The 22,144-nt window shown below is 43.0% G+C and overlaps 1 protein-coding gene across 1 annotated transcript in view; it reads right to left on the reverse strand.

The window, feature by feature from the left end:
- Nucleotides 1-21,686, reverse strand: part of LOC148045846 (uncharacterized) — a 117,449-nt gene extending 95,763 nt beyond the window's left edge. Inside the window, 3 exon segments of the mRNA XM_087714387.1 lie at nucleotides 17,243-17,748; nucleotides 17,751-18,108; nucleotides 21,642-21,686. Of these exon segments, the coding sequence (XP_087570513.1) occupies nucleotides 17,243-17,748; nucleotides 17,751-18,108; nucleotides 21,642-21,686 (909 nt within the window).
- Nucleotides 21,687-22,144: the final 458 nt, after the last annotated feature.

The raw sequence follows: 22,144 nt of genomic DNA on the forward strand, positions 1-22,144 counted from the left end.
GCCGCAGGGTTCGGTCTTATCCCCCCTACTATTTAACATCTACATGAAACCGCTGGGAGAGATCATCCGCAGGCACGGGATTAGATACCATCAATATGCGGACGATACTCAATTGTATCTGTCCGCCCCGTGCCAAATCAATGAAGCGGTTGACGTGATGGGCCGGGGTCTTGAGGCCGTCATGGACTGGATGAGGATTAACAAGCTTGTGCTCAACCCAGAAAAGACCGAGTGGCTGTTGTGTTTCCCTCCCAAAGATTTGGCCAACATTCCAACACTCAGGCTGGGGGGTCAAATTTTACACCCCTCAGAGAGGGTTCGCAATCTGGGAGTCCTCCTGGATCCACAGCTGTCATTCGACCACCATTTAGCGGCTGTGACCAGGGGGGCATTCGCCCAGGTACGCCTGGTGCGCCAGTTGCGACCCTACCTGAACCGGGAGGCACTCACAACAGTCACTCGGGCCCTTGTGATCTCTAGGCTGGAATACTGCAATGTGCTCTACATGGGGCTGCCCTTGAGGAGCATCCGGCGACTTCAGTTAGTGCAGAACGCGGCCGCGCGAGTGATCGCGGGTGCACCCCGATTCACCCGCATAACACCTATCCTCCGCGAGCTGCGCTGGCTACCTGTCGATCTCCGGATGCGCTTCAAGGTGCTATTACTCACCCATAAAGCCCTACATGGCAGTGGATCTGGATACTTGAGAGACCGCCTTCTGCCGATTACCTCCCTACGACCTATAAGATCTCATAGACTGGGCCTCCTCCGCATTCCATCTGCCAGCCAGTGTCGGCTGGCAACTACAAGGAGGAGGGCCTTCTCAGCAGTAGCCCCGACCCTTTGGAACGAGCTCCCCGTGGAGATTCGTACCCTCTCCACCGTCCAAGCCTTCCGCATAGCCTTGAAGAACTGGCTCGCCCGTCAGGCCTGGGGATAAGGACCGTTGCCCCGCCCGAATACTGAATGTATGGTGTTGATTTTATTATATGTTGTCGTCTTAATGTTGTATTCCCCCTCCCTTGGTTTACTGTGAGCCGCCCTGAGTCCCCTCAGGGAAAAGGGCGGCCTACAAATGTCAATAAACCTATAAACCTATAAACCTATAATGAGGCCTTATAAATGCAAAATATCTAATTGTCCTAACAACTCTATGGGTATAGTTATAGATTTTGTATTTTGTTACCATTTCATCAGCTCAGTTGTTTTTTCTTTTTTCTTCAATTTATATAGTTTATGTAGGATAAAGTCAGGCTAGTTATTCTTCCACCCTGTCTAATCAAAACTGTCTTTTTTGTTCATCTCAGCACTATTTATCCTTCATTGTAGACAAATGACTTGGACAGCACCATATCTCTCAGCACCAAGCAAAGCCTCTGGTGCTTTTTCTTCAGAAAAAGTGCTATGGAAAGATCACAGATAGACAAACAATTTGTGGTGTTGAGTTCTGAGTTTTAGTTGACTGTAATTGTTTAATTTCAGACTTTCAGATGTTTTTCACAGCCATATGATCAAGGGTCGGTAAAGTAGTGCCAGCTTGCAAAACAGCTGTCAGCTTGTAAAATAATGCATTAAAAGTCTTTTTAAAAGTCTTTTAAAAAGTCTTTTAAAAAGCCTTTAAAAGGCTTTAAAAATGCCTTAAAATGCTTTAAAATTGCATTTAAAAACAGCCTTTCAGATGGTTTTCACAGCCATGTGATTTAGAGTATTTAGAGTATTTATTAACACTTATAGGCCGCCCTTTTCCCTGAGGGGACTCAGGGCGGCTTACATAAAATGAGGGGAAGGGATATACAAACAATAACACATACAATACATAAAATAAAATAATAAGCAACATTCATTCATCATTCGGGTGGGGGCAGTTATCTTTGTCCCCAGGCCTGACGGGCTAGCCAGGTCTTAAGGGCTATGCGGAAGGCCTGGACGGTGGTGAGGGTACGAATCTCCACGGGGAGATCGTTCCAAAGGGTGATCCAGGACCAGTGGGTGAGTAGGGGAGGGGGTGGTGCCGGCTTGCAAACCAGCTGCCAGCTTGTAAAGTAGTGCATTAAAAGTCTTTAAAAGTGCTTTAAAAACAGCCTTTCAGATGTTTTTCACAGCCATGTGAACCAGGGCAGATGGGTGAGTAGGAGAGGGGGTGGTGCCGGCTTGCAAAGCAGCTCCCAGCTTGTAAAATAGTGCTTTAAAAATCTTTAAAGGTCTTTAAAAACACTTTAAAAACAGTCTTTCAGATGTTTTTTCACAGCGATGTGATCCCGGGCTGGTGGATGAGTAGGAGAGAAGGTGATGCCAGCCTGCAAAGCAGCTATCAGCTTGTAAAGTAGTGTGTAAAATGTCTTTAAAAGTCTTTAAGAGTGCTTTAAAAACAGTCTTTCAGATGTTTTTCACAGCCATATGATTCAGGGCCAGTGGGTGAGTAGGGAAGGGGACAGAGGTGGGTTGTTCCTGGTACGCACCAGTAGTGGAAATCAGCCATATGTTTGCAGACTGGCCACATCCCCATACCAGTATGATCCCCTGGCCTATCCCTGCTCAATCCCCCTGCCCACCCAGTCACCACTCGCTCACTCTCTTGACTTGCCTGTCTGCACCATGCTTGCCCCGCCCACCCACTTCCTTTGCCCACCCAGCCAATGGGAGCGGCAGCAGTGCCGGTCATGGCTGAGAGCTTTCTTTGCCTTTACTGAAAAGTTCTGCCTTTTAAAAGCCTCCAGTGATGGAGCATTAGGATCCAACCTGCACTTTAACCAACCAACCAGGGCTTAGTTTGGAACCAGAAGAAGAAAGAACCAGTGAGTGGCTATGGCCAGGTGGGGTGGATGTTTGGGGAGGGGGCTGAGTGGGTAGGAGATAGGAGGTCTCTGAATGAGTGCTGGGCAAACAGGTTGTAGACGGCCTCGCTTTCCAGTCGCCAATGAGCGGCTGCATCCAGGAGGGGCAGCTGAGTGAGTGCTGGGCAAGCAGGCTGGAGGGCCTTGGGGTGGGGGGTGAGCCCAAATTGCACCCCACTGCAAGCAATGTTCCCTCTAATTTTTTTTCAGTGTGAGCAGAAAAGTATAGTGTTTGAGCGGCATATTTTCATGCCTGAGCACCTGAATTTTTTTCACAGATGTCACCTAAGTATTATTTGAAACTCAAAGTTATGTTTATTCAAGGTACCCGCTTAATTAAAAGTGTTATATAATATCAGTATCACTTAACAACGCTCCTGCTTACCAACCAAAATGTTGGCTCAGACAGTGGCATTTGAAGCACGCAAGTCTTAAAGCTGTTGTTACAAGACCCTTGCACCCCTAACCCTTTAGGGAAAAAAACCCCCAACCAACACATTTGCTGCCCAGTGCTGCGGCTGAGGTGAAGCCGCCAAAGCTCCCGCTGGCACCTCCGCAGCGTTGGGTGGAAATCCGGCAGTGCTGTCGGAGGAGGAGGAGGCGAACCAGCCTGCCACCGCCGGCCACCGCCAGCCCCGCCGCTCTTCCCAGCCCCACAGTCCAGTGGTCGCAGCAGAAGCAGCCCCGGGTCTCCGCTGCCGCTCCCCGCATTTTCTGGATGGGGTCTCGCAGGAAGGAATCCCCTCTCCAAGGGATCCCCGTCCAGAAAATGCGGGGAGTGGCAGCGGGGACCCGGGGCTGTTTCTGCTGCGACCGCTGGACTGTGGGGCTGGGAAGGGGGCGGGAAGAGCGGCGGGGCTGGCAGTGGCCGGCGGTGGCAGGCTGGTTCGCCTCCTCCTCCTCCTCGAACAGCACTGCCGAATCCAGTTGTAGCCGCCTGCAAAGGACTTCCACATGTTTCCTTTACAGAAATCTCTGCGCGGCAGATAGAAACTGCTGCGTGGGGTTTTCTTGCAACGTGCGCGGCCGCGCAGCCACGCACCTTAGAGGGAACAGTGACTGCAAGTGTCTCTCAGCCATTGTGCGCAGGAAGAAATCTTGCACAGTAAGGCAAAATTTCTTGTGAGTGTGAGGCAATTAACAGCTTCTTGCATTCTTGGGAAGTTTTTCTTTTCTGTGCACACAAGGGCTGAGAGATGATCACAGTGGAATGCAATTTGGGGGTGGCAGGTGGGGCACGGGATGAGACAAGCTAGGCCATGTGATACACATCTTACCAGAGATTGGTGGCTCCAAATCTTGCTGCTTGAAAACCTATGAGGTTGCTTTGAAAGGGAACAGACGGGCAGCATTTCCCCCCTCCCTGGGTGCCTGCAGCCTCAGAGCCTGCAGCCTTGGAACCAGCCTTTGCACAGTGAAGAAAATCTTCTCATGTATGTAAGAAGTTCTTAATTGCCTTTACTGTGCAAGTTGCTGCAGGCTCCGAGGCTGCATATGCCCAGGGAGAGCAAGCAACCTCAGAAGTTTTCAAGCTCATCTGGGTTTTATTTTAAAAAAAACTGAAAAATCTGCAAGATCCAGAGTGATGGGGTGCTGGACAACCTGGTTTTGGGGATCCCCCCCAAAAGATCACCTCCCTGTCTCTCCAGATCTTGCAGGGTTTTTTGGGGGGTGTCTTTTTTTAAATGCCTCTCCAGATGAGCTTGAAAACCTGCAATGTTGGCTGGCTGGGCTCATGAACACCATTTGCATTTTTTTTTTTTGATTTCGTTGCCCGCTGCAGTTGGCTTTCTTCTGGTGATCCTTCCTCTCCGGGCAGCCCCATCCAGGCGGGCTGTGGAATGGTCGGCAGCCTGCACACCACCACCATGTGACACCACCACCATGCACTCTACATGGGGCTGCCCTTGAAGAGTGTTCAGATACTGCAGTTGGTCCAGAATGCAGCCGCGCGAGCAATATCGGGTGTACCTTGGTACACCCATGTTACACCTATCCTCCGTGAGCTGCACTGGCTCCCTATTAGTCTCCGGACACACTATAAAGTGCTGGTGATTACCTTTAAAGCCCTACATGGCATTGGACCTGGATGTTTGAGAGACCGTCTCCTGCTACACACCTCCCAACGTCCGCTAAGAACCCACAGGCTAGGCCTCCTCCGGGTGCCATCGACAGGACAATGCTGACTGGCGACCACTCGGGGGAGAGCCTTTTCTGTAGCTGCTCCGGCTCTGTGGAACGAGCTACCAGCAGAGACCCGGACCCTTCCCAACAGCCACCAAAACCTGGCTGTTCCGACAGGCCTGGAGTTGCTGATTTTCAAATCAGGTTCAACCCCCAGTTAAACCGAATGTGGGTTGTGTTTTTTAAATTGTTTGTATTGTTTGTATTCTCCCCTTGTGTGTTATTTTATTTCATTTCGTATTTGTAAGCCGCCCGGAGTCCACCGGGATTGGGCGGCATATAAACTCATTAAATTGCGAATTGACCACTTTGGGGGTACAGCGCTTGCCCAGATGTGGTCGGAGTCAAAGAGAGAGACAAAGAGAAAGAGAAAGAGAGAAAGGTGGGAAGGAAGGGAGAAAGAGAGAAAAAAGAGGGAGATAAAGATAGAAAGATAAAGCGAGAAAGAAAGAGAAGGAAGGAAAGAAAAAGAAAGAAAGAAAGAAAGAGAAAGGAAGGAAGGAAAGAAGGGAGAGAAAAAAGAGTGAGAGACAAAGATAGAAAGAGAGAGAGAGAAAGAAAGAAAGAAAAAGGAAGGAAGGAAGAGAGAAAAAGAGAGAGACAAAGAAAGAAAAGGAAGGAAAGAGAAAGAGAAGAAGGAAGGAAGGGAGAGAGAGAGAAAAATGGAAAGAGAAAGAAAGAAAGAAAAAGGAAGGAAGGGAGAGAGAGAAAAAAGAGAGAGACAAAGATAGAAAGAGAAAGAAATAGAAAGGAAGGCAGAAAGGAAGGAAAGGAGAGAGAAAAAGGAGAGACAAAGAGAGAAAGCAAAAGAGAAAGAAAGAAAGAAAGAAGGGAAGGAAGGTAGAGAGAGAAAAAGGAGAGAGAAAGAGAAAAAGAGAAAGAAAGAGGAAGGAAGGAAGGAAGGAAGGGGAAGAAAGAAAATGGGAGAAAGAGATAAAAAAGAAAGAAAGAATTTATGACCACAATTGAGCCCAAAATTTTGGTTGCTAAGCAAGAGCGTTGTTAAGTGAGTTTCACCACATTTTACAAGATGGGCACACCTACCCAGTCACATGACTGCCAAGTCCTCAAAATAGGCCACCTTCACAGAATAAGTAGTAAAAAAATTTGAAATCCATCCCTGGAATGGGCTGCTTTTAAAGTAGCAATTTAAGGGTGGGTGGGTGGGGGACGTGTCTCCACATATCTTAGCTTTTTCAAAATCAGCTGAAATTGACCAATATTAATTCAAATGCAACTGCAGTATAATGCCTGAAGAAGAATTCACCCGCTGCTTTGATTCTTCCCATATATAAAGTATATGCACCAAAATGGTTGCTGAACAATTGTGGTAGATATTCATGTGTATATATATATACACACAGATGGCTAAATATCTTTTAAGCCTGGAGGAGAATTCACAAACTGATTTGCCACAAGTGTGGCAAAAAGCAAATCAGTTTGTGAATTCTCCTCCAGGCTTAAAAGATATTTAGCCATGTAATCCCAAATAAGCAGGCCCACACTTCCCATTGAATTAGTAGTGTATTTATGTTGATTACAATTGTCCTTCATTTTAAATATTGTATTATTTCATGTTTTTTTGTTCATGTTTTTTTCAAACTATAGTCCACTCCCAAGTCTGAGAGACCATTATCCCTCCTTAATTTGCCATTAGTGAGTGTGTGTGTGTGTGCGCACGCGCGCACGCATGCGCATGTCTGTGTGTGTTGATTCTTGCATTCTTCCACTTGCCTCCAATGTCTCTCAATGCCCATCTTGGGGTTTTTAGCTGCATTAGGTGCATTCTCAGTCTGGTTTATTGTGTGGTCATCTGAAACATATGATCATTATTTTGAAAGAAATCCTGTTTGTTTTATTCTTTTTTTAATGGCCTATTTAAGGAGACTGAAGCGGCTGTTGTAATGAAGTTAGGCAAGAAAGTTTGTGCTCATTTTCCCTTGGGGGTGGTGGTCTTAAGTAAATAGATTCCTTGGATTGAGTAAGTACAGCAAGGACAAAGGCAAAATGGACTGCTAAACTGGCCATGCCCACCCAGTCACATCTGCCCACCTAGCCACGCCCAATCAGGCAGTCCAGCCCCCTAACAGTGTGAGGGATTGTGAATTGGCTCCCTGTTCAAAAAGTTTGAGGACACCCTAACACAGATATAGATATCAAGGAAGCTGTTTTGAACTCAAATCCCATATCAGCTAAACCAGTAGTAAGGATTTCATATTAGCATGTATGTAATAGTAATTTCATCTTTATATTAGACGATATGGTGTTGGAGTTTGTTCTTTCCATAATCAATTCTGGTGGAGAGATTCAGAATAAAGAGGTTAGGGCACTATAAAATCATTTGCATTGTTCTATCCTTCTGAACCTCATCTAAACTAATGCATAGCTGTTAACTTTGTTATTCTCATCAATTAACTAAAAAAAAACAGTAGTCTCAGTTCAATTCTTTAAATGCCCCCCAATCAGCCATTAAATGAATAGCATTATTTATTGTGATTGATTAGGAAGGGAAAAAATACTCTTCTACTCAGAAATCATCATAATTTCATATTTAACATCTTCTGTTTTAAGGATAGGCCAGCTGAAGAAATAGTTGACTCAACAACCATGTTGCTAATTTAACAACTGCATTGATTCACTTAACTACTATAGCAAGCAAGATCATAAAATGGGACAAAAAATTCACTTAATAACTTTCTCACCTAGCAACAGAAATTTTGGACTAATTGTAGTCATAAGTAGAGGACTACCTGTAATGCGAATTAATCCAATTTGAGAGCACTGTAATCTGGGAATACACATGAAGCATAGGAGATTCCTAAAGTGATGTCCTTCCACACTTACCTGGGAATAAATCATAATGGATTCAGTGAGCCTTTCTTTTAAATAGGCATGCACTGGATTGCTGTATAAAACAGAAACTTTATTTCCAAGTTCCTAAGGGTATCCCCCAATGTGCTTCCAATCATGCAAAATCTATAGTTCCCACTAGAGATGGTCAGAGTTGCATTATTATGATACACCAGTGCAACTCTAATTTAATTTGAAATTTAGGCTTTATTTTTTGTTTATTTATTAAATGTATATGCTGCCCATCTCACTGTTGCTGTTTCCATTTAAAAAGACCAGAGTTTCTGGTTCTCTGCATTAAAAGTCACAGCATTTCTCTAATTCTACTCATTTTAATTAATGAGAACCAGTGTGGTTATGGGTGCTAGACATTTCTATTAGGAATATAATTCTAACGGTTGGGTTGGCAATATATAAATCAAGTAACAATGCTATACCTGTTTCTGTAAAGCATACTGTAAAATGTGATTGGTTGCTGTTTTCTTGATTACTGGACTGATTATATGTTACTGGACTATGTTATTTGGATTATCCCTTAACTGAAAGACATTGATGACTGACTGTTTAACCGTGTATGACTTGGATTGTTTGATGGACTCTGATACCTCTATTTCCATGAAAGTAAAAGTCTATTTAAACTGCAGTGCTGGTTTGTGTGTTCTCCAACACAACTCTCACAATGCTTCGCTGAACATACTCACTCTCCCAATGGGGAGCTTACCTAATACTGGTTATGGGCCCAGAGTGTACCAGACGTAGCTAAAGGAGAGTTGGTGTTGATACAGACAGCTGTTTATTTAGTGATTGCACTATCCTGGAGAAGATGGCGAGTGACCCACAGTTCGGCGGAGACTCTTGCTGCTGCCTGGCACTCGGCAGCGTCAGAGTCTCTGGACCGGATTGCGCCACTACGGTCCCTCCGGGTCAGCGGCTCCCGGAGGCCTCCTTGGTTCACCGAGGAGCTCCGGGAGATAAAGCGCCGGAGGAGACGCCTAGAGCACCAGTGGAGATCCGATAGGTCCGAACCGAACCGGGCACTTTTGACAGCATGCACCAAGGAATACATCCGGGCATTACGAACAGCTAAAAGAATACACATTGCCACCTTGGTAGCGTCCGCCGAGTCCCGCCCAGCCGCCCTGTTTAGGATAACCCGCTCCCTCCTAAATAGGAGGGAGACGGGGGACCCCTTAAAGGGTAGGGCTGAGGAGTATGTTCAATTCTTGGCGGACAAAGTTGCTCAGTTTCGGTCGGACCTGGACTCCACTCCCGCAGATCCAGCCGAGACACAAGGGAATGACTTGGCAGACCATCTCTGGGTTGAGTTTCAGGATGTTGCCTCTGGGGATGTGGACAAGGCTATGCGAGCTGTGAGTGCCTCCACCTGCATACTGGACCCGTGTCCCTCCTGGCTGGTTGCCAACAGCAGTGAGGTGACATGGGGCTGGATCCAGGCGGTTGTTACCGCCTCTCTTCGGGAGGGGCACTTCCCCACCGCGCTCAAGGCGGCGGTGGTGAGGCCGCTCCTGAAGAAACCGTCCTTGGATCCAGCCGTTCTTAATAACTACCGTCCAGTCTCCAACCTCCCCTTCATGGGGAAGGTTGTTGAGAAGGTGGTGGCCTTCCAGCTTCAGCGTACCTTGGAGGAAGCTAACTACCTTGACCCCTTCCAGTCCGGCTTCAGGCCCGGTTACAGCACAGAAACCGCTTTGGTCGCATTGACCAATGATCTCTGGAGAGCCAGAGATGGAGGCCATGCGTCCATCCTGGTTCTCCTTGACCTCTCAGCGGCTTTCGATACCATCGACCATGGTATCATTCTGCGACGACTGCGGGAGGTGGGGGTGGGCGGCACTGTTCTGCAGTGGTTCTCCTCCTACCTCTCGGACAGGTCACAGTCGGTGTTGGTGGGGGGTCAGAGATCGTCCCCGAGGCCCCTAACTTATGGGGTGCCGCAGGGTTCGGTCTTATCCCCCCTACTATTTAACATATACATGAAACCGCTGGGCGAGATCATTTGGAGGCACGGGATAAAATACCATCAATACGCGGACGATACACAGTTGTATCTGTCCGCCCCATGCCAACTCAGTGAAGCGGTGGACGTGATGAACCGGGGTCTTGAGGCTGTTAAAGACTGGATGAGAGCTAACAAACTGGTACTCAACCCGGACAAGACCGAGTGGCTGTTGTGTTTTCCTCCCAACAATTTGGCCGATGTTCCATCACTCAGGCTGGGGGGTCAAAAATTATACCCCTCAGACAGGGTCCGCAACTTGGGAGTCCTCCTGGACCCACAGCTGAGTTTCAACCATCACTTGTCAGCTGTGACCAGGGGGGCATTTGCCCAGGTTCGCCTGGTGCGCCAGTTGCGGCCCTACCTGAACCGGGAGGCCCTCACAACAGTCACCCTTGTGATCTCTAGGCTGGAATACTGCAATGTGCTCTACATGGGGCTGCCCTTGAAGAGCATCCGGCGACTACAGCTAGTCCAGAACGCAGCCGCGCGAGTGATTGTGGGCGCACCACGGTTCGCCCACATAACACCGATCCTCCGTGAGCTGCGCTGGCTACCTGTTGGTCTCCGGGTGCACTTCAAGGTGCTACTTACCATTCATAAAGCGCTCCATGGTAGTGGATCTGGCTATTTGAGAGACCGCCTTCTGCCAATTACCTCCCTCCGTCCCATCAGATCGCATAGAGTAGGCCTCCTCCGAATTCCATCCGCCAGTCAGTGCCGACTGGCGACTACGCGGAGGAGAGCCTTCTCAGTTGCAGCTCTGACGCTATGGAACAATCTCCCCGTGGAGATCCACACCCTCACCACTGTCCAGGCCTTCCGCACAGCCCTCAAGATCTGGCTATCCCGTCAGGCCTGGGGATAAGACTTTACTCTCGCCCCTCCCGAATGCTGAATGAATGTTGTGTTTTTACCGTTAATTATTTTTACTCACATTTTCTTTTTGTGTTTTGTTCTGCACCCACTCCCTTATTATTGTAAGCCGCCCTGAGTCCCCTCAGGGAAAAGGGCGGCCTATAAATGTTTAATAAAACTGAAACTGAAACTGAAACTGACCCATCAACAAGCCTATTGATGATAACCCGGTTGGATGGAACAAATTATCTTTCCTCGTCTATGAAATGCAGTCTACTCCTGCGTAGGGAAGGTTTATGGGATGCTGTACAGAATCCACTGGATGTAATTGCTTGGAATCTAGATAATGATGATGATGCCAAGAAGATAGCAGATTTTCAGCGATGCAGCGAACGGACGTTGTGTATAATTGGTCTAATACTGAATGACCAACAATTAATACATATTCATAGAGAAAATTCTGCTGCAAGTTGTTGGGAGAATTTGAAGAGAATTTATGTATGTGACACTGTAGGTGCACACATACATCTTACACAAAAACTGTTTAGGGCACGTCTTCTGAGAGATGGAGATATGTTAGCTCATTTAACCTTTATGAAAGGGGTTTTTCAGGAGCTACATGAAAAAGAACTATTTTTTTCTGAGCTACATCAAGTTTATATCATACTCTCCTCACTGGATGAGAATTATGATGTTTTTGTATCTTCTCTTGAAGTCCTAACCCGAGATGAACTAACATTGACTGACATTACTGCACGACTGTCTATACTGTTAGAAAATGTTATTCTTTTTTTTCATTAAAAGTTTTAATGAGTTTTACAATTATATACCTTCCACCTTCCCTCCCTCTCCCTATTCCCCATCCCCTCCCCCCCTCAATCTCTCAGAGCAAATACAGGGTATAAACCTTTAACAACCATATACTAAAATAAACTAACTTTAGCATCATCCCTCGCTTGTACTTTAACTCCCCTTTTGTAAAACTAACTTTAGATAAGTTGTAACATTCCTTGCTCAGTCATTCATAAGCTATCTGAAGTTTTTTAGTCCCATATTTATTTTGAATGTAATCAATCCATCTTCTCCATTCCAGCTTGTATTTCTCATCTGAATAATCCTTGAGGTATGCTGATATTTTAGACATCTCTGCTATGTTTGTTACTTTTAACGTCCATTCTTGAATAATAGGCAATTCTTCCTTCTTCCAGTACTGCGCCACCAACAGCCTTGCTGCCGTTTTTAAGTTCAGAATCAAATTAGTCTCTATGACTGTACAGTCTGTGATTATACCTAATAAGAATAATTGACGAGTAAACTTTATCCTCTTTTTAAGAATATTTTGCATAATCCACGATATTTTTATCCAAATTGCTTTGACCTTTTTACAAGTCCACCATATATGATAATATGTAGCATCAACACAATCACATCTCCAGCATTTAGGTTGTAAGTTTGGATACATACAAGCTAATTTTTTAGGATCTAAATGCCATCTATAAAACATCTTGTAGAAATTCTCTCTCAGGTTTTGGGCTTGCGTAAATTTTACATTTCTTACCCATATCTTTTCCCATGTTTCCATCATTATTGGTTCTTCAAAATTTTGTGCCCGTTTTATCATACAGTCTTTAACTAGCTCTGTTTCAGAATCTATTTCTATCCATATATTATATAACCTTTTTATATGCATTTGACTTTGGTCCCTAATTTGTTTTACTAGGTTATCCTCATTCTGTATAATACCAATTTTCTGGTCATTTTTCCATCAGGCCTGTAGCTGTCCATACTAAAACCATGGGGTTTTACCCTTTCCTCTCTTAGCACATTCAGAGGTTTTAAGTGTAATACACCTCTTTTTATGGTAAAAAGCTGTCTGTATGTGGTTACATCCTGTTTTTGTTCTATACTTATATTCTCTATTGCGTGTCTGGGTCAATGTTCCCTCTAATTTTTTTTCAGTGTGAGCGGAAAAGTATAGTGTTTGAGCGGCATATTTTCATGCCTGAGCACCTGAATTTTTTTCACATATGTCACCTAAGACAACAACAAAATCAGTATGATTTGAAACTCAACGTTATGTTTATTCAAGGTACCCGCTTAATTAAAAGTGTTATATAATATCAGTATCACTTAACAACGCTCCTGCTTAGCAACCAAAATGTTGGCTCAGAAAGTCTGGCATTTGAAGCATGCAAGTCTTAAAGCTGTTGTTACAAGACCCTTGCACCCCTAACCCTTTAGGGAAAAAACTCCCAGGGGTCTTCAAACGTGACAGCTTTAAGACTTGTGGACTTCAACTCCCAGAATTCCTCCCTGAGGGGAATTATATATTTGGACTGTTTCATAGTTACATTAGAGAACTACATTGTTAGAACTTAGCACAAAAGATACCTTTTATCTGAAAATCCAAATAGAGTAAACCTGCTATTATCCCAGAGCACTAATGTCATTTGTCCCAATCTGTTTTACGAGTCTGTATTAAAATAGATAGAAATATTTTCACTAAATTTTATAGATCTATATTTCAGGAACCTATCAGAAGTTAGGGCAAGATAAGAGTAGAAGATTGAATTTTGTTGCAGGTCATGGGGATTTTTTCAGCATCTTAAAAGTGGAGCACATGTGCATTGAACTAGCAATACCCATTTAATAACAAAAGGAAATGGCTGAATTAAATTTGGTAAAGTTGCAAGTGAGCTGTAAAAAGCTTGTGGTTTTTAAAATCATAGAATCAGAAGGGATACTGGAGGTCTTCTAGTCCAGCCCCTTGTCCAAGGCAGGAGTCTTTATATCATCTGAGACAAATGGCCGTCCAGTCTTTTGAAAACCTGTAGCAAATGAATTAAGATTCCATTGATTTTAATTGTTCTTACTGTCAGATTTCTCCTTATTTCCAGCTTGAGTCTCCTTCTGACAAATTTCCATTGCTTCTTGTCCTGTCCTCAGGTGCTATTGCTGCCGCCTCCTCCTCCTCCTCCTCCTCCTCCTCCTCCTCCTCCTCCTCCTCCAACAGCACCAACACATTTGCTGAGGTGAAGCTGCCAAAGCTCCCGCTGGCGCCCCCGCAGCGTTGGGCGGAAATCCGGCAGTGCTGTTGGAGGAGAAGGAGGCGAACCAGCCTGCCATCGCCGGCCACCGCCAGCCCCGCCGCTCTTCCCACCCCCTTCCCAGCCCCACAGTCCAGCGGTCGCAGCAGAAGCAGCCCCGGGTCTCCGATGCCGCTCCCCGCATTTTCTGGACAGGGATCCCTTGGAGAGGGGATTCCTTCCTGCGAGACCCCGTCCAGAAAATGCGGGGAGCGGCAGCGGAGCCCCGGGGCTGCTTCTGCTGCGACCGCTGGACTGTGGGGCTGAGAAGGGGGCGGGAAGAGCAGCGGGGCTGGTGGTGGGCGGTGGTGGCAGGCTGGTTCGCCTCCTCCTCCTCCAACAGGCAACAGCACTGCCGATTCAGTTGTAGCCGCCTGCAAAGGACTTCCATACGTTTTCTTAAGAAATCTCTGCGTGGCAGATAAAAACTGCTGCGCGGGGTTTTCTTGCAATGTGCGCAGCCGCGCAGGCACGCACCTTAGAGGGAACAGTGGTCTGGGTACTGCCCACATAGGTATCTTATCATTTAGTTTATATTGGTATTTTTTCCAGACACGCAATATAGCATTCCTTAAAATATGACTTTTAAAAATCTTATCCACCTTCTTATCATATATTAAATAAGCATGCCAACCATATACCAAATCATACCCTTCAATGTTCAGTATTCTATCCTCTGTTTGAGTTGATCCAATCTCTAATTATTGATAAAGCTACTGCTTCATAATATAATTTTAAGTTTGGCATTTTCAAACCTCCTCTCTCATGTACAACTTGCATTATTTTAAGTTTTATTCTCAGTTTCTTCCCTGCCCAAACAAATTTATTAATATCCTTCTGCCATTCTTCCAATTTGCATCTTTTTTTAGTATTGGTATCATTTGAAAAAGAAATAAAAACTTAGACAAAACATTCATTTTTACTGCTGCTATCCTTCCCAGCAAAGACAGTTGTAATTTTTCCCATTTCTTCATCTCTACCTGTATTCTATGCCATAATGGTTCGTAATTATACTTATATAATTTCCTATTTGAGGTTGTAATATAAACTCCTAAATATTTAACCTTTTTTACTATCTCACATCCTGTTATTCTTTCTAATTCTTCTCTTTGGTTTGTGTTCATATTTTTAACTATCATCTTTGTTTTCCCTAGATTTATTTTAAACCCAGATACTTGACCATATTGATTAATTATGTTCATTAAAGCCATAGTTGATTTCCCCGGTTGGGTTAAAGTTACAACCAAGTCATCCACAAATGCTCATAATCTGTATTCATCATGCCTAATCTTAATTCCCTGTAAATCATCTGACCCCCGTATTTTATTCAACAGTAACTCCAGGGTTAAGATAAACAATAATGGAGATGGGGGACAGCCCTGTCTTGTTCCTTTTTCAATTTTAAAAGGTTCTGTTAAACTACTGTTAACTATAATTTGTACCGTTTGTTTCTGGTATATTGCCTTGATAGATTGTGTAAAATGCTCTCCAAATTGCATCTTTTGTATTATTTTCACTAAAAATTGCCAATTCATTCATCAAATGCTTTCTCTGCGTCCAAGAATATGAGCGCTGCGGGGACTTGGTTGTTCTTTCCCAGATACTCCAATATATTAACAATTTGTCTTACGTTACTTTTCATTTGTCTCCCTTGTATAAAACCAGATTGATCATTGTGGATCACTTATTGTATAACTAACATCAACCTATTTGCTAATATTTTAGCAAAAAAATTATAATCTGTATTGAGTAGTAATATAGGCCTATAATTTTTTGGATGGTTGAGATCTTGATCTTCTTTTGGAATCAGGGAGATAAAGGCTGTTCTCTAAGATGGTGGTACCCTTACTTCCAATTGGATTCTATTAAATAGTTCCTTAAGAGGTTCTACCATTTCTAATTGTAAATTTTTATAATAAACCGCTGTCAGTCTGTCGGTACCAGGTGCCTTCCCAACTTTTAACTGTTTAATTACCAGGAGGATTTCGTCTGAAGTTATTGGTTGGTTCAATCTCTCCCTTTGCTCATCCGTAACTATAGGGATTTTCTCTTTCTCCAAGTACCTATCTATGTTTAAACTTTGTATTTTGTCACCAGTGTACAATCTTGTATAAAATTCTAAAAAAGCCTTTTTAATCATATCCTGTTGATAAACCTCCTTACCTTTATAATCTATTTTTTCTATAGTACGAGATTTTTGTTTTTTCCTCATCATATGCTAACCATCTACCTGGTTTGTTTGCATTGCAAAAAGTATTATGTTTAGCATATAATAAATTAGTAGCCACCTGATCTGACATCAACATATTAAAGTGCGCTCGTAGTAAAGTGATTGCCTCTTTTGTCTTCTTATCGCCTGGGTTAGATATTAACTCCTGCTCTTTCTTCTTTATCTCTTCCTCTAATTCCTTTCATTTTCCCCCCTGTCTATGTCTATATAGTTTATTTAAGTTTATTAAAACTCCTCTCATATATGCTTTACTTGCATCCCAAACCATTTCCATAGATATTCCCTTATTCATATTGAAAGCAAAATATTCTTTCAACAGTTTTTTATATTCATTGACATTTTTGTCATATCTAAATAAATTTTCATTTAAGCTCCAAGACCTTCTAGGTTTCTTCCCATATTCCAGTTCCATCCAAACCGGGTTATGATTTGTTAAAGCTCTCGAGCATATCTTAGTCTTCTTTACCTTAGAAAGAAAATCATTTGTGATTAATATAAAATCAATTCTAGAAAAGGATTGATGCCTATCAGAGAATAATGTTCTTCAGCATTCCTTTCCCGTCAGATGTCTCTTAGCTCAATATCATCCATCATATCAAAGAAAGACTTAGGTAATATTGCAGGTGTTTGAATATTTTGCAGTGGTCCCTTCTTGTCTTTCTTGGTATCCAATACTCCATTCCAGGCACCCAATAATATACACAATCTGTAATCCCATTGTATTAACTTGGTATGGAGCAACTTATAAAATTTTTCTTGTTGTTGATTGGGGGCGTATACTCCGCCCACTATACTCTGTTAAGAGTATCTTTTTTCCTTCTAATAGTAGTTCACTTGCGATATATCTTCTCTGAGAGTCTGCTTCAATTAATTCAACCTTTAAATTCTTTCTTAAGTATATAACTATACAATTTTTCTTCTCCAGAGCAGAAGCTACAAAATGTTGTCCCAATCTTGCATTCATCAAGTATTTCTGGTCATTTGTTCTAATATGTGTTTCTTGCAGACAACTTACATCATTTTTAAATTGTTTCAAATAACGGTATATTTTTTCCCTTTTTGTGGTGAGTTTAAGCTATTGACATTCCAGGTTAAAAATTTAATTGTTATCTTCAGCTCCCTGAAGCTTTTTAAGAGCCACCTGGAAATCCTGTAATTTGATCTTTGGCCTGGCTCCTCCCACAGATTCTGTGTTGATGTTTATAGTTTCTTGAGTTGTTGTCTGGGCTTGTTGCATCTTTAATTCTTGTTCCTTGTGTTTGGTAGCTGCTCGGGTTTGTCTTTGCTCCATAGTTCCTTCTGTTTCCACAAAAAGATTCAGAGCTTGGCCAGCATCCAATGATCCTTGAGTATCTTGCTGTCTGGCCTCTCCTGCTTGTTCCATTTCTCTAAATCCAAGAGATGGAGAGTAACCAGCTTTTAATACATTGCTGTAAAAATCTCTGGCCTTCCAAACTAAGTTGAGATGATGTCTTTGCCCCAAGTAATTCACTACTAATCCGGCTGGAACTTCCCATCTATATTGTATCTGGCAGTTTTTAAGTTCATCCACTAGGAATGCATAGTCTTTCCTAGATTTCAACATTTTTGATGGAATTTCCTTCAAAACTATCACCTCCTGACCTGCAGTCGGTAACTTGGTTTTATAGGACTCATGTAGTATCAGGTTTCTTATATTCCTAGTAGCTAGACTACTATATCTCTTGGTAATTGTTTCTGTCTGGCAATCCATGAATTAACACAGTATATTTTGTCTATTTGCCAGTCATACTCAGCTCTTGATTGACCAATTAATTGGTCAAAAGCTTCTGCAAGAATCAGATTTTCTTGGTTATTCTCTTTCAGGCCTCTTATTCTCAAAGCAAATTCCATCGCGCTATATTGTATCATTGTAATTTCTGCTTCTGACTTATCAGTCTTACTTTGAACATCTTCAACTTTCCTTTCTAGATTGACATTGGACTGGCTAATTTCTTCCACTCTTTCATCCAATGAGGATACATAGCTAGCCAAACCTTTAAAGGCTTCCACTATGTCTTCTCTTATTTGCTGGTTACGAGTTCTGAATTAGCTCCTTGATCCCAGATATTTCCTCCAAAACCCCCTTAATGGCAGATGTAATTTTTTCATCTATTTTAAGTTCTAAAGCAGCAGCCTGTCCCTTTAAAGCGCCTTGCAGTGCATCAAGTTAAAGCCTCAGCAGCGGGGGGAGGGAGGTAAGAGTGACTGTAATTTGTTTGTTGGGGCTGGAGAGCTGCCAGCACTCTTTGAAGTAGTTGTTGTTCTAACTTGTTTTGAGGCCATTTCATCTATTCAATTAAACTTATCTTCCACCATGTTGTTAAGTCCAAACAAACCACTTAGTCCAATTATTAGCTCTTAGTTCTTTTAACAACGTTAGGAAGCACTTAAGATGTAATTGCTTGTTAAGTTTCGATTCAGCCACACCTTCAATATTCGGACGCCATTTTCACTTCTATCTCATTAATTTTAACAGAAGGAGTTTTTGTAAATCGGAATTAAAGTTTTAAAATACTTGCAATTGTGAAACTCTCCAGTATTTGCTCTGCCTGCTTCTTACTCAAATGTAGATCAAAACATTGATTGCAGTGATGGATGTGGCTCTTTGATCTGCAGAAAGCAGACATGTCCAGAGAGCAGAGTGTGTCGAGCTACAGGGGGGCTCACACCTTCCAAGCCCCAGAATTTACTCCTGGAAGGGTTGAGGGAGCTCTACCCATGCTCGGCAGCTCTCCTCTTTCCTCTTTTCCCGAGGAAAGAGTTTTCAATCTGCCAGACAACTGATTTATGCTGTCCAGGCAGATTAACATGATCTTGGGGCTGGAGCGTCTCGGAGGAGACATCGTCAGAGAAGCACGGTGCCACCGGAATAGAAAAAATGTAGACAATATTATTCTTGTGGGGCTAAGAGACATATAGCTAGGTTCTGTAAAAAGGCAAAACAACAGAATGCCAGAAAAGCTAGAAAGAATGCTAATGTCAACTTAGCTATGTCTACTTTGGCTATATCTAGCAATGCACCAGTAAACCATGATTTGTGGGTTGATGATAGTGGAGCATCACAGTGCATTGCTAGAGATAGAAAAAGGTTTGTAAAAATGACCACAAGCAAGGAACATATATGTTTGGCAAATGGATGGAAGGTGAAGGCAGCTGGTGAAGGTAATACATGTTGTTCATTCCTAAAGGATAAGTTACCATTGTTATATGTACCTAAAATGAAATTTAATTTATTATCAGTAAGGGCTCTGGTTAACATTGGCTATGTAGTAACCTTTAGGGGAGATAACTGTATAATTGAAAAAGAAGGTAATAGGATTACTGCCAAATTAACAAATGGTTTATATGTTATATCTGATGCCCAGATCGCTAACTTAGGTTATGATAATGTGAAACCACATGACAAATATATACATTTACTACATAGACGCATGGGACACATTAATTTCAAGATGCTGCAACAAACTGTTAAATTGGCAGAAGGAGTACTGCAATGTTTGCAATCAGGAGAAGAGCAAAGTTACTCCTGCAAACAGACTGAATAGTTTTAAAACAAAGGAACCTCTGGAAGTTGTTTTTGCTGATATAATAGGACCTAAGAAACCCAGTTTGGGAGGTGCCTGTTATGTTTTAAGTATCATGGATCATTATTCATGATATGGTTTCTGTTACTTGATGAAAAATAAAACAGAAATGTTTCAGCATTTCTTTAATTGACTGAGGTTTGCGGAAAGAAGGATGAAAGCCAAGGTTATCACTGTAGTTACTGATAATGGGACTGAGTTTACAAACCAGAAATTCCAAATGATGTTAAAATCAGCTGGAATCGAGCATAAACGTTCTGCTCCTTATAGGCCGCAACATAACTTGTTTGTAGAATGAAGGGGGCAAACATTACAGACCATGGCTCAAACTATGTTAGCTAATTCAGCTTTGCCAGAAACACTGTAGGGTGAAGCTATGATGTGTAGTAACCATGTTTTAAATAATGCGGTGAATACAACAACCGGTGAATTGCCATTCACTAGGTGGCATGGCAGAAAACCAGATTTAACTTATCTACACACATTTGGAGCCCCAGCTTGGGTTCATATTCCCTCACAAGTACAACTGAAAGGGCAGAAAAGAGCTTGACAGTTATATTTCATAGGTTACGAGGCCAACCATAGATAGTTTAGATTTTGGGAGAAGGGCACAACTAAGGTTCTATATGCTATACCTCTTTATTTAAAGCATACTGTGATTGCTTGCTGTTTTCCTCAATCGGCCATAAGAGGAAACCAGAATGCCTGTTAGCTCTCTCTCTGTTTGTTAGATGCTGATCTGATTTGATCTGAGTGCCGTGATCTATTGTAAGTTTTGCAACTGTTAGCAAACCTTGATTACTGGACTGATTATATGATACTGGATTATGTTATTTGGATTATCCCTTAACTGAAAGACATTGATGACTGACTGAATTATCCATGTATGACTTGGACTGTTTGATGGACTCTGATACCTCTATTTCCACGAAAGTAAAAGCCTATTTAAACTGCAGTGTCTCTTTATGCTGGTTTGTGTGTTCTCCAACATAACTCTCACAACACTTCGCTGAACATACTCGCTCTCCCAATGGGGAGCTTACCTAACAATTTCCATTGTTTGATATTACTGAAGTACTATAAGAACATGCCTCAGCTATCTTCTCAAGAAAGCATGACTTTTGAAACTAGTAGTTCAAAAGGAAACTTTTACTGAGAGAAAGTGATTGCAGATAAGTCAGGTGGAATCTGAAGTTTCCATTCAAGGTTTAAGCTGTTTCTCTTCAAACCATACCCTGATCCCCCCAATCCACCAGCCAATAACATGCTGCAGAGATTTTTTGAGAACTCTGAGATGTTAGGTTGATAGCAGTTCACACTCAGGATGTTGTGACCTTGGATAGCTGGAACCAACTGGGAGGAAGCAAAGCCCATCCATCACCCCTTCCCTAAATCTCATGTCTTACAGCAAAAGCAAAAGCATACAAAGAATTCAGTTCCAACAACTTGTCCCCTCCCCCTCCAGAATGGCAGTGTTCCTAAGGGGACCTGAGAGGTACTCCAACTGACATGTCGCTCCATCCGTCATTAAAGACATTTTATACCTACTGTTACATACTGTCAGATAGTACTCAAAGGTGATTGGTTAAGACGACTGACAGCTCCCTATAAAAGGGCTGCTGCCGGACAGAATCTTTGCTGGATTGTACATAGTGTTCCTTAATAAGGAGCTGTTGTTACAGTTAGCCTGAATTTGCCTCATCCATTCACCCAATCTAACACCTACTTCCAGGAATTAATAAAAGGCCACTCCTCTGGAGAACAGATGCCTTTTGCAGCTGCTTCACCGAAGTACAGATACTGCTAAATGAAGACAGTACCTCTGCTTTATGTGTCGTTTAAATAAAGATCCTCTTCCACCTTCAAAATCACTGACCATTTTCTCCTGTAACCCTGGCAAGGGGCCCTTAGAAGGTGCTATCATCTGAGTCAGCTGCACCAATGTTTTTAAAGAGGTGTTACACCTCGATCACTCACTTTTTGTCCTGGCTTATGATAGGCAGAGCCTGGTTTCCCAGACATTGGGCCCAGGATGGCACCTGATGACTGGAGTCCTGTGTGATCATCAGATGCCCCTATGTCTCAAGTCAAAGATTTACAGAACAGTAGTGTGTCCATTTGCCCTCTATGGATCTGAGTGCTGGCCAGGGGCAGCAAAGCAAAGCAAAGCCCTACACATGACAGAAATATGAATGGTATCTTTGACTAATGTGATTTGACTACTCCATGAACAATAATGTCTGACGTCAACTGGGAGAAGGAGAGGAGGGGGAGGAAGAGGAGGAGAAGAAGGAGGAGGATGGTGGTTAAGGTGCTGGGCTAGGAATGGGGAAATCCAAGTTCTAGTTGTCTTTTAGCACTGAAACTGGCTGGATAACTCTGGATAACTTTCTTAGTTGGGAAAGTCAGAAAACATTTATTCACCAACTTATCCTGAACTAGTAAAGTGCATTATGATAGTCCTATATCCCATCAGCAAC

Source organism: Thamnophis sirtalis, unplaced genomic scaffold, assembly GCF_051295495.1.
Source record: "Thamnophis sirtalis isolate CommonGarterSnake01/CBP01778 unplaced genomic scaffold, rThaSir2_p1.2 scaffold_4, whole genome shotgun sequence".
Taxonomy (NCBI): Eukaryota; Metazoa; Chordata; class Lepidosauria; order Squamata; family Natricidae; genus Thamnophis; species Thamnophis sirtalis.